Source organism: Coenobita brevimanus, chromosome 93 (genome assembly GCF_032717465.1).
Source record: "Coenobita brevimanus isolate Jiangsu-jjx chromosome 93, ASM3271746v2, whole genome shotgun sequence".
NCBI classification, from domain to species: Eukaryota; Metazoa; Arthropoda; class Malacostraca; order Decapoda; family Coenobitidae; genus Coenobita; species Coenobita brevimanus.
In genome coordinates this window covers 4,729,371-4,741,736 of record NC_137046.1, presented here as the reverse complement: position 1 = coordinate 4,741,736, position 12,366 = coordinate 4,729,371, and the positions used below count along the sequence as shown (strand labels likewise).

At 43.5% G+C, this 12,366-nt stretch overlaps 1 protein-coding gene across 1 annotated transcript; it reads left to right on the top strand.

Annotated features, from left to right (window-relative positions):
- Positions 1–2,040: 2,040 nt before the first annotated feature.
- LOC145412602 (uncharacterized) lies at positions 2,041–3,486 on the top strand. The gene has a single exon (XM_080282517.1). The coding sequence runs from the start codon at positions 2,041–2,043 to the stop codon at positions 3,484–3,486; it is 1,446 nt and encodes a 481-aa protein (XP_080138643.1).
- The last annotated feature ends 8,880 nt before the right edge of the window (positions 3,487–12,366 follow it).

Below are 12,366 nucleotides of genomic sequence, written 5' to 3'. Positions count from 1 at the left end.
TGTCATGTACTTTTAGGAGTCCATAAGCACACCTATTCATTACTGACCAACGGGAGGGAGGTATATTTACGGGGAGGCTTGAAATCGCTCCATCTCCAGGGGTTAACGAGAGGGAATAAATGCATGCCTAAGGAGCGTCATTACAAGATATTTCATGAGGGGTATCTCAAGTGTAGGGGGGTCTTGTTACAGGCTGGCCAGGCCCATAACACGAGTATCAGTGTAATTGCTCCCACATGCTAAACACCCACGTCTCAGAGGCCCTAACAGAAGCCTAAGGAGTTGAACACAGACACCTGGGAACACTACACTTAGCTACCCACTACACCCAGCCACCCACCACACCCAGCCACCTAGTAGGCCCACACATACACACACCATCTGTCTCCCCCTCTTCACCCCAAACATAAACCCATCTACTTTTAACTTCCAACACTCTTAACCTAACCTAACCTAGCAACACTCAGTCACCTAGTAAGGCCACACACCAACTCTTGACCACTGATATAATTCCATCTATAATAGAAATCATATACACAACTGTGAGTTAAAATTATCTCCAATACTCTTAACCTAACCTAACCCAACCTTAACTAATCTAACTTAACCTCATAACACGACACAGAGTCACCTCGTAAACACCCTCCCACACAACCCTCCCTCTCTCTCTCTCTCTCCCTCTCTCTCTCTCTCTCTCTCTCTCTCTCTCTCTCTCTCTCTCTCTCAACAGAAATCCTCGACTCCACTGTCAAATAAAATCACTTCCAACACAAGAACGGAACTTCACTTACTTCAGAAACTCACACACAACTTTCAACATAAAACCACCCCCAACATAAACCCAGGAAGCCACTCTAACAAACCCACTGATACACAAAATCCATGACTTAAACCCATTTCCACTACCAATCCAGGAATCAATATAAAAACGACACTATCACACATTAATCCTTTATAAACTTAGAACCACTGGAACAGCAATCCGAAAGTCCATTTTTTAACACTAATCCATATATCTGTTTTGAGAAAGTAGCAACATACACACAACCTCCAGCCATTGACTTCCAAAACAGGTCCTGTATAAAATAAACAGAAAATAAATCCACTTCTGCCACACCTCTACTTTTAACAGAAGTCCACAAATCCTTTTAAGTTGGCACCTGACGAATATACACACACCTCCAGCCACCAAGACGAGTCTACTGTCTATAGTTTTATCTACAAATCCACTTTAAATACAAATCTATAAATTTTTACAACGCACAAAACCCACACATACACACACATCGAGACCCCAGACTGTTAAGGTAATTTCACTGTGTATTTCCTGGTTCAATGTGTTTAGGAAAACTGTTTTTGTGTGAGGCGATGGTTAAGCACCAACTAATATTCAATGTGCTTTCATAAATTATCTCAAAATGGACACTCCTGGAACCTCTATGTAAATCACCCTTGTCACATACATTAGCGTGACTTATGGACTTTTTAAGTATATGTGTCGTCCATGAAAAAAGTATGAAAAAATGTATGCGTTAAAAAATACAGTGAAAAGTGTGAAAAAAGAAAAATAGTATTCTTAAGTGTGATTACCTGAGAACAACCTGGTAAACCTACACCCTTTAAAAAATAAATAAATACAAACACATGAGGAACATACAGTATATCTTGGTGATGATTTGTCAGTGCTCAGGGCTAAAAGTTTGTTCTTGAGGGGTAGAAGAGGAGGAGGTAGAAGGGGAGGTGAAGAAGGAAGAGAAGGAAGAGGTGAGAGGGATGGTTGAGCCAGTAGCACAGACAAACAATCGAGAGCAAACATCTCCACTTCCTCGAGAGCCCAAGCTGCTCCCTCCTGCCTCTGTCTCTCCTACTCTGTGTTTTCGTGTGCAGCCACCAGGAAGGCAACAGGTCACACCCGGGAAGTTTTCTTTTTTTTTTTTTACTCACATTTAGAGATCAAGAAAAAAAGGGTTGCCCATAGGTTGCCTGATTACAGTGTGATGCTATACTGTGTTGTTCTGAACCGAAAAAATTCACGTCGAGATGAATATAGACGCAAAGACCGGGGGCAAGTACGCCTTGAGGACTAAATCGATCATAAAGAGAATAGAGTCAGAAAAAAAGAGAGACAAAGCACGCTGTAGAGAGCCCCAAGAGAAGCAGAAGCCTCCTCCACTGAGCAAATACCGGCGCAAGACAGCCAACGCCCGAGAGAGAAGCAGAATGAAGGAGATTAACGACGCTTTCATCATGCTGCAGAGAGCCATTCCGGACCTCTCTGGGGCAGACGAGGAGAAACTGACGAAGATCACGGTGTTGAGGCTGGCTGTTAATTATATAAATGTCCTCACCGGAGTACTGAACGATGACTGCAGCTTTGGAGCCATGGATATAGAGGACGTGAGGGAACTTTGGTGCCTGGAGAATGCGCACATAGCCAAACCAGAACACTGTGCCGGGCATGTCATAAGAACCAACAAAGAGCAGGTCAGTAATGCAAATAAAAACAGTAAGTGTAGTGTAAATATCAAAGCATCTAACAAGGTCATTAAGAAGACAAAGTGTCCCTCTACTCCCGTCACAAAGGCGAAATATATGAAAAATAAAAACACAGTAGGTGGGAAGCTGGTGGCGACAACCAAACGACCCAGCAAGTCCAAAGGCAAGAGGAAAGTGTGCAAGACGGCCAGCATTGCCACAAGTAATGGGGCGTATATCACCCTCAAAAACGTGGCTCTACAGACTCCACCACACAGACTTGGCAGACATGCAGACAACGAACCGCTGATGATGTCCATGACGGTGAAGCGGCCACGGATGCAGAGCAGCTACCTGGGGCCCCGGGAGGCCAAGCTACCCCGCCTGGAGCCCAATTCTCTGCCCTTAAGCACAGATCCACAGCCACACCAGCCCCTCCTGGCCCTCACCCCATGTGGCCCATCTTCCGTCCCAAGTCACAGTATACTCGAGCCCCTGATGGGCGCCACACCCTTCACGCCACGTCAGATACAAACCACACCCTGCACATCCCTCCCTCAAAGCACTCCCACTGACGTGCTTCACACTACAAGCATCCTACAGGATCTGGACATCCCCCTGGTGAGGACTGACGAGTTGTTGGAGTTCCCAAGAAGTATTGGACATTTCAGTGATTCCTCGTGCTGCGACCCTGCCTTCCTGAGCGAGGGGTTGGCGCCCCCCAGTCCCCTCTCTGGCTCCACCTCCACAATACCCACTTCAGTTCCTGTAGGTGACAGTTCTCCGGTCTTTTCAATGGCCTCCAGTGACTTTTCTGTGTGTGGGTCGGTGTCAGATTGTGACAGTGTTCTAACGACGGCCGTGGAACTAGAAAGCCTGCTAGGGGATGAGCCTTTCAAGGAGGAACTCGAACATCTTGCCTCAGCCTTTGCTGAAGAGGATGACACACTCAACCTCTTCCTTGGACATTCCACTGCAAACTTCATTTACACGGATACTGATGACTGCTAGCACTTCATATATATATGCAGTAATTGACGACAGCAGCAATATAAGATAACATGAGAACATGAACGTGCCATATAGTGTATAAGGTAATAACAACGTGCCATAATGAAGAAAAAATAAATATAAGTTAAGAAATACGTGCTTGGCGGCCTTTTGAGTCCACAAGGTAACAAGCCTTCACGGGAAGTGTATTGTGTGTACTACTATGCATGACAGAATAACGGGCATGATTCCATTGATATAATAGACGCGTTTGTGAGGTCCATGATGCAGGTCTGTTGATGATGATGATGATGATGATGATGATGATGGTATGAAAGGATTACATTTGCATCGTCCTGGTCTATGGCTTGTTTATATGAATGAATGTATGACAGAAAACGGGCATAACACGATTTTCATACGCGTTCGTATCGCCTACTGTATAGGACCTACCAGTATGTGTAAGTATTGAGTGTTGGAGTGTAGGACCTACCAGTATGTGTAAGTATTGAGTGTTGGAGTGTAGGACCTACCAGTATGTGTAAGTATTGAGTGTTGAAGTGATGATGGTGATGATTACGGTGACGGAAAATGATTTATACAATTTACAGAGTGTATATGCGTGTGGCTGACAGTAAATGACATGGATAGGTTTATATCTGGTGTATTCTGACATGGCTAGACATACATGTGTTGAATTTTGACATGGCTAGACATACATGTGTTGAATTTTGACATGGATACGCATACATGTTTTGTGTTTCCGGTGGAGTCTCTGTGAAGGTTGAAGAAGCGAAAATTATGGAAAGCTACACATGTACAAAATTATAAAATGTATGTGCACGTGTATGACTGATAGAATGGAACATGTATAGTATAATATGCTTTTGTATGACTGAGAAAGAGACATGCCTTGATTTGTATATGATGCTGCAGTACCTATAAGACCTGTAATGAAGTTCTGAGTGATGGAATGGTGAGAATTATGATGATGACAACTCAAGACTACATTTGTACAGTCACGGTCAAAAATATCGTTCCACTTTCAAAGGATAAATAACGAGTGAACAATGAAATCTGAAACCAATGAGTGAAATCTTTTCAGAACACTTTGTAAGCATTTCATAATTAATCACTTGCGAGTTTGGGGTGTGTGAGTTGGGAGCAGGGCAGTGAAATGGCGGGGGACAGGGCGACGTGGAGGCGTTTTGTTTGTGGCCACCCCGTAAGGGATTAAGGCGTCTGGCAATAGATAGATAGATAGATAGGGTTTAGGTTTACAAGTCAGTTAGTAATATCGACACAAATAATTTTCATAATAGTAACACAAATCGCGTTAAAAATGGAAAAGCAGTGTGAGAAAATAAGTTTAGCATAACATCAAGTATTTGCTGAACAATGTTATGCTTCGATTTAGCCGTAAATAAGGAAAGTACAATATCGAAGACCGTCCACCTCCTCACAGCGCTTGAGATATTGTTTAGTATTTTCCTTATTTACGACTAAATTGAAGCATAGCATTGTACTCCAAGGACTTAATTAAGCCAAAACTATTTTCACACGATATTTCTTTTATGCTGACAATACGGAAATTATATATGACGACATGTTCAACTTCCTTGCAGCCCAAAGCCCTCAAGTGGCTAAGTGTTCGAGTAAAAAGTGTATCAGTATTTCTGTCCGTGACTGTACATTACCACAGGATTGTGTAACATCCTTGATAATGTAATGCCTACGACATATGTAATGAATTCTACATATCAGTCCCCCCTCATTGTGTTCATCTATTCTGTACATAAAAAATGACTGCTGACCCACGCCCCCGCTTAAATTTTTTAATGTAAATAAAGTTTTTTATAAATAAAGTGTATTGCGTGTGATATCCAAACCTACTTTTTTATATATGGAGAGATTGAGAGATAACTGGTTGGATGGATGGACAGACAGACAGATGGAGAGACTGATTAAGAGACAGACAGACAGACTAATAGGTAAGATAGGTAGACAGATACGTAACCAGATATACAAGCATATAGACAGACAGACAAAGAGAGAAATAGGTAGGTAGGTATATGAGTACAGACAGACACAGAGACAACCTGACTGACTGATGGGAAGAGAGACAGACTGATAGAGAGATATAGATCGATGGACATGTAAACAGACAGACAAACAGAAAATGACAGGTAAGTAAACAGAGATACACAGACAAATGAGAGAGAGAGAGAGAGAGAGAGAGAGAGAGAGAGAGAGAGAGAGAGAGAGAGAGAGAGAGAGAGAGAGAGAGAGAGAGAGAGAGAGAATTTAGGCCAAGTTAAAATGAACAGAGTATAGCAGCAATCGATCATCAGCATCCACCCCTCTCAACCTACCCAATTAAACAGTTTCCAGTAATTATATAAGAGTGAGAGAAACCTTAACATTTATTATATTTCTATTGTCAGTGTTACTTAGCATAGCAGTGGCCTCCTGCCAGACCTCCCTTTAATCAGGTCTTATCTTGACAATGCACTGATAAGCCTGATATGCCTCCCGTAGCCTCCTTGTGCCCATGTTAGGTCAGCTTGAGTTACCTTGCTCCCTACACTCGTCGGGTAAGAAGGCTCCCTAACACCATATCCTTAGCGATTTATTTTGCTTATTACACCTTACTGTCCTCTTCTGTGCTAAATAAATCCTTCTAATATCGCCATACTCTGGATAATTAACAAAGAAAAGGATATTAACCAGTAACATCCAAAAATAAGTCGCTAAAGACGAGGTGAAAGGGATCCTCCTTAACCGACGAGAATACCTGCCCTTGTCAGGTATCACTAGGTACAGTCGACATTACAGGACCTGTCGCCTCTCCTTTTCTCTCCTTGGACTTTGAAAATCAGTGTAGCGAATCCTCAACAGTCAACACTGAGGATTCCATAGGGCCACAGATCAGTGTCATAAGCGTCATTTGCATCCAATTAACCACACTGATGGAGAGAGAAAGTGGAGAAGCAAGAAGTTTTGACGGCGACTGTACCTCACTCTCAAAGCGACCTGTTCCACTGCCACATTACCTAACCATACAACTATCATTCCATGTGTATCTGTCCCACACAGCATACTACATAATGCCTATAAAGGTTGAAAAGGGGAAAGATACATTACGCTAGGCTAGGCTAGGATAAACAAGAAGCGACAGATCTAAAACACTCTCCTCAGCTTCTTGAACCCCGTCCTCCCTTTAATATGGCTTGGTACAGACAACGTAATGACAAGACTGACAAGCTTTCCAGATGCTCCTTTTACCCGTGTCAGGTTAAGTTTAGGTATCGTTAGGTTAGGCTAGATTAGATTACGTTAGTCAAGAAATTTTATTAGAGTTTAAGATAGACTGTTAGGGTTGGTTGGTTAGGGTAGGTTTCGTTTGGTTTAATTAGACTAGGATAGGATTTATTAGGTACGGTTAGGTTAAGGTAGGGTAGGTAATTCTAGGCCAGTTTAGGTTAGGCTAAACTAGGGTAGGATAGGTTAGATTAGATTCATTACAGAAGACTAGATTAGGTTAGGTTAGATTGAAATTGGGTAGGCTTGAAATAATTAGGTGATCTTAGGAAGTGCTTGACTGGGTCAGAAGCAATGGAAAGCACCTCTCCAATCAGACATGACTCCCACAACGTTGCAACCTCCCTGATAGCCTCAGCAGATCCCCTTGTATCCGTGTCATCTGGCGTGTGCGTGTGATGCCTGCTGTACCCCGTCAAGCCAGACCCTTACCTGCAATATAAACAGGAGGGCAGAGGCTTGATGTGGCCAGGGCACGCCGCTCTGTCACCAGTGGGGTAGCATGTTTGTTGGTGGTGGATGCAGTGGGTGTACAGTAGTGGTTACCGGATTGGTGTTTTGTCGCTACTGCTACTACTACTACTACTACTACCATTCTGACTGTCCATGGATTTAGTTACACTCTTATTGTCCATAACTTCCTCTGCCCAATAAAGTAGTCTACATTTTATTCTTCCTACCTCCTGCCGACTCTCTCTCTCTCTCTAGCACCCCACAACACACACCTGTCTCAAGCCACGTCGACATCTGAGTGTTAAGTTGCCTAGCACTTTCAAACCTTTAACAGGCTTCCCCGTAAGGATTAAACTAAGGGATTATTCTGCATATATATACAACATTGTCACCTTTCGACTGTGTGTGTGTGTGTGTGTGTGTGTGTGTGTGTGTGTGTGTGTGTGTGTGTGTGTGTGTGTGTGTGTGTGTGTGTGTGTGTGTGTTTGAAAGTATGCTGTTTGTGGCTTAATGCATGTCTGCGTGTTTAAATGTAAATATATATATATATATATATATATATATATATATATATATATATATATATATATATAGATAGATAGATAGATAGATATATATATATATATATATATATATATATATATATCTATAGATATATGCATATATATATATATATATAGATGTATATATAGATATATATATAGATATATATATATAGATATATATATATATATATATAGATATATATATATATATATATATATATATATATATATATTGCCAGACGCCTCAATCCCGTTTGGGGTGGCCACAAACAAATCGTCTCCAAGTCGCCCTGTCCCCCGCCATGTCACTGCCCTGCTCCCAACTCACACCCCCTCTCTCATACACCTCTCCACCCCATTCCACCATCTCATCCTCGGCCTCCCCCTCCCTCTTCCCCCTCCACCTCACTCATATATATATATATATATATATATATATATATATATATATATATATATATATATATATGAGAGAGAGAGAGAGAGAGAGAGAATAATATGTTGTCTATCTGATGGTGTATATTATTTTCTCACCATAACGCTGTTGTCCTAATCTGACAAATCTCCAACCTTTTTCATCCCAGCTGTTGGCCAAGTGTACTCAGCTTAGAAGTTTAATCTGACTAATAACCAAGGAGATTCATTTCTTCCTATTAAGGTTCATCAGATTTCATGCAACCACAACGGAGTATTCACGTTCTGGGAGTAGTCCAGTTCCCTCAGGTAATAGCAAAACGACTATAGTTCTTTCACCTTAACTTGGCCCAGATTTTCGTGTTTGTCTATCGCTAATTTCACGAACGTCAGTCACAGAAAAAGGACAATACTACGGGTGTATATCCTTTCCATACCACTCTTAGCATGATACAGTAGTGTTAATCTATTACTATAATCCAGCACTGAAGCTGAAGAGATGGGAATGTTAGGCAAAGTTAGCATAAAAAGGGTACAGTAGCTGTATTGTTGTCTGTGTATTGTTTCCTTTGGTGTGTCTATTCGTGTCGGGGGATGATGTTCATGAGGAGGCTTCTATGGATTCACGCTTGCCAAGGTTTGTGTGATTTTGTGTTTAAAATGTATAATGTGACTGATTTTACACTATCACTTGGTGCTGGAGAGGGACGCCTTCACGTGGTGGCATTAATATAACTTGGTGGTTCTTCTGGCTGCTTATAAAAACGTCTCTCACCTCCCTACCTAAATCCCGAAAGGAGGATGGTGGACTGCAGAAGGGTAACACCCCTAAAGGCTCTCCTGTCGTCCTTGATTTGTGTGTCAGTGTGTGTCATGCCGTATACTGCCTGATGTGAAAGTGTGTGTTCGTGTGCTATTGTGTGTTAGTGTTAGTGTGTGTTAGTGTTAGTGTGTGTTAATGTGTGGTAGTGTTACTGTGTGTGTCAGTGTGTGTCGTGCCGTATACTGCCTGACATGAATGTGCTACGATACACCCACCGTCTTTCTAAGGGCTTTATTGTGCCGCTGGTGTGTTGTTCCGTGTCTCTGTGTGTTGGTCTGAATCGTGTGCCCGAAGAGTTGGGTGTCACATGGGAACTTCTTTATCCTGGGGTTTATCTGCTGCTGTCTAATGCCCGTCTGCTTGTCAATCAGTTGCCTCACGCTGCTTCTTGTGTGTGTGTGTGTGTGTGTGTGTGTGTGTGTGTGTGTGTGTGTGTGTGTGTGTGTGTGTTTATCTGCCTGTCTGTATCCAACTCTGTGCATCGACTAAACAACCCGTTCCCTAAAGTCCAGCATTTCACCACACAAACCTTCACACACCACCACCAACCTCGCCCCCCATCTCGTCCCACCTCTCCTCCTCCTCCCACGGACCTCACCACACCCTCAGTGCATACAGACTATAGCCTTCCAGTTATCGCCTTATCATCTCTCGCTGATAAGGAGATATTGATTTTTATTGAGGAGCAATAAGAGACAAATGGCGTGTGTTACTTCCGACCACACACATTGGTCAGCATCTCTTCTCTGTTGACAGCCTGACAGATGGAAAGCCTGTCAGCCTGTCTCTCCCTTATGCTATCTCTACTGTTTCACACTTCCCCTGTCTCTCTCCCTCTCTGGGGCCATCTCTCTCTCTCTCTCTCCTTCACACCTTCCCTGTCTCTCTGACCATCTCGTATAATGACGTGTAGGGTTGTTGTCTTTTTTTTTTTTTTTTTTTTTAATCTCGATTTTGTTGGTCTGTTTATCAATGTCATTCGGGCATCTTGTTTTCGTCTTGTCCTCCCTCCCTCTCTCTCTCTCTCTCTCTCTCTCTCTCCAGTGACGGTATAAGCTGGTTGTCAGGAAAAAATAGTTTACTCTTTGACTTTATATACTGTATACAGTATACTGTACACCTTATATGCCTATAGATATTTATATTTGTGTTCATGTATGTACCTGTATTTGCATCAGTTCATAGTGTATTCACTGCAGGACCGGACCTTCTACTTGTAGGGAGTGTGATGGCTAGAATTTACCCATGCCTATGCTGGGCAAGTACGAATGAGGAAGAAATAACTGTTGCAAGTGAAGCTTAAGGAAAGTGGAGTGCTGTACTGGCCTTCGTGTGTGTGTGTGTGTGTGTGTGTGTGTGTGTGTGTGTGTGTGTGAGAGAGAGAGAGAGAGAGAGAGAGAGAGAGAGAGAGAGAGAGAGAGAGAGAGAGGGGGGGGGGTAATGGACCGAGGCAGATAGACTGACAGATAAGGGAAAAAGACACTCAGATAAGGGAAAGAGACAGACTGACAGACAAGAGAAAGAGACAGACAGACAGACAGGTAGAGAAAGATGGACAGAAAAGAGAAGGACAAACAGACAAGACATAAAAAAGAGTCCGTCAGAAAGATAGACTGCTTCTAACAGGCAAAGTAAACACGGTAAGGCAGGCAGGCAGGCAGGCAGACACGGAGGTAGACAGGAAGGTAAGAGGGTAGGCAAAAAGACCGACAACTTCTAAGAGGCAAGGTGGCAGGCAGATAGGTAGGCATGAAGACAGGCAGTAGACAGGCAGGGCAGACATGGTAAGGCAGAAGGTAGGTGTGAGAGTGTTGGTGTCAGTGAAGGAGCGTCTGCATGATGGATTAAGTGACGTTAAGTACCCTTCTCAGGCGTTTACAAGCAATCCTCCCTCATGCACCCTTCACTTCTCTCTCTCTCTCTCTCTCCACTGCCAGGGTTACCTTCTCCTCATCCTCCATCCTTTTTCGCTTTCTCTTACTCTTGCTTCCACCCTACTTCACCCTGCCTCTACCTTGCCTCATCCTGCCCTGCTCACCCCCCATCTCCTCCTCTTGCACCCTGTCTCATCCCTTATCTGCTCCTCTGTCACCCTACCTCACTCCTCATCTCTTTTCACCCTTTCTCATCCCTCATCTCCTCCTCTTCCACCCTGCCTCATCCCTCCTCTCTTCTTCCACCCTACCTTATCCCTGATCTCCTCTTCTTCCACTTTTCCTGCCTCATCCTTACCTCACCTTTCCTCTACCCTGCCTCACTCTACCTTCGCCCGGACTCACTCTACTTCACCCTGACTTTCCCTACCTTACCCTGCATCCTGCCTCATTTTGCACCCTGCTTCACACTCTATCACCCTACCTTACCCTGCCTCACTCTGATCACTCTGCCTTACCCTGCCTCACTCTGATCCCTCTTCCTATCCCCTGCCTCACTCTGATCACTCTGCCTTACCCTGCCTCACTCTGATCACGATGCTTTGCCCTGCCTCATTCTGATCACTCTACCTTACCCAGTCTCACTCTGATCCCTCTTCCTATCCCCTGCCTCACTCTGATCACGATGCTTTGCCCTGCCTCATTCTGATCACTACCTTACCCAGTCTCACTCTGATCCCTCTTCCTATCCCCCGCCTCATTCTGATCACTCTATCTTACCTTGCCTCACTCTGATCACTCTGCCTTACCCTGCCTCACTCTGATTACTCTGCCTCCAGCCTATCTCACTCTGCCTTCTCCTTTCTCAATCTGCCTCACCTTGGAGAGAGAACTGGTGGGTCATAACTCCCTAAACACTTGTAAATAAACCTGACACAAAGGATCCCATGACCAGGCAACTCCACACTACTAAATACTTGAGAGAGAGAGAGAGAGAGAGAGAGAGAGAGAGAGAGAGAGAGAGAGAGAGTTATATTTAAACAGACTGCAGGGACGAGAAGATTCTGCTTTAATCACCATCATCTTCACCATCATCATCCTCATCATCATCATCATCTTCACCATCATCATCATCATCATCATCACCATTATCATCCCCATCATCCCGATTTTTATTCCCATCGAAAGACTGAGTAAGGAAGAATTTGTACTAAGAGAGAGAGAGAGAGAGAGAGAGAGAATCTACTTAGGGTGTGTGTGTGTGTGTGTGTGTGTGTGTGTGTGTGTGTGTGTGTGTGTGTGTGTGTGTGTGTGTGTGTGTGTGTGTGTGTGTGTGTGTGTGTGTGTGTGTGTGTGTGTGTGTGTGTGTGTGTGTGTGTGTGTGTAAGGATTTAACACGATGTAAGAAAAATATTTAAAGATGAGAGTGAAGGATCATTAAAATGAGGAAGAGAGAATGAATTTATTACAC

Bases quoted from the DNA above. Each gene is read 5' to 3' on its own strand.
- LOC145412602 (XM_080282517.1), top strand. From the start codon at position 2,041: ATGAATATAGACGCAAAGACCGGGGGCAAGTACGCCTTGAGGACTAAA.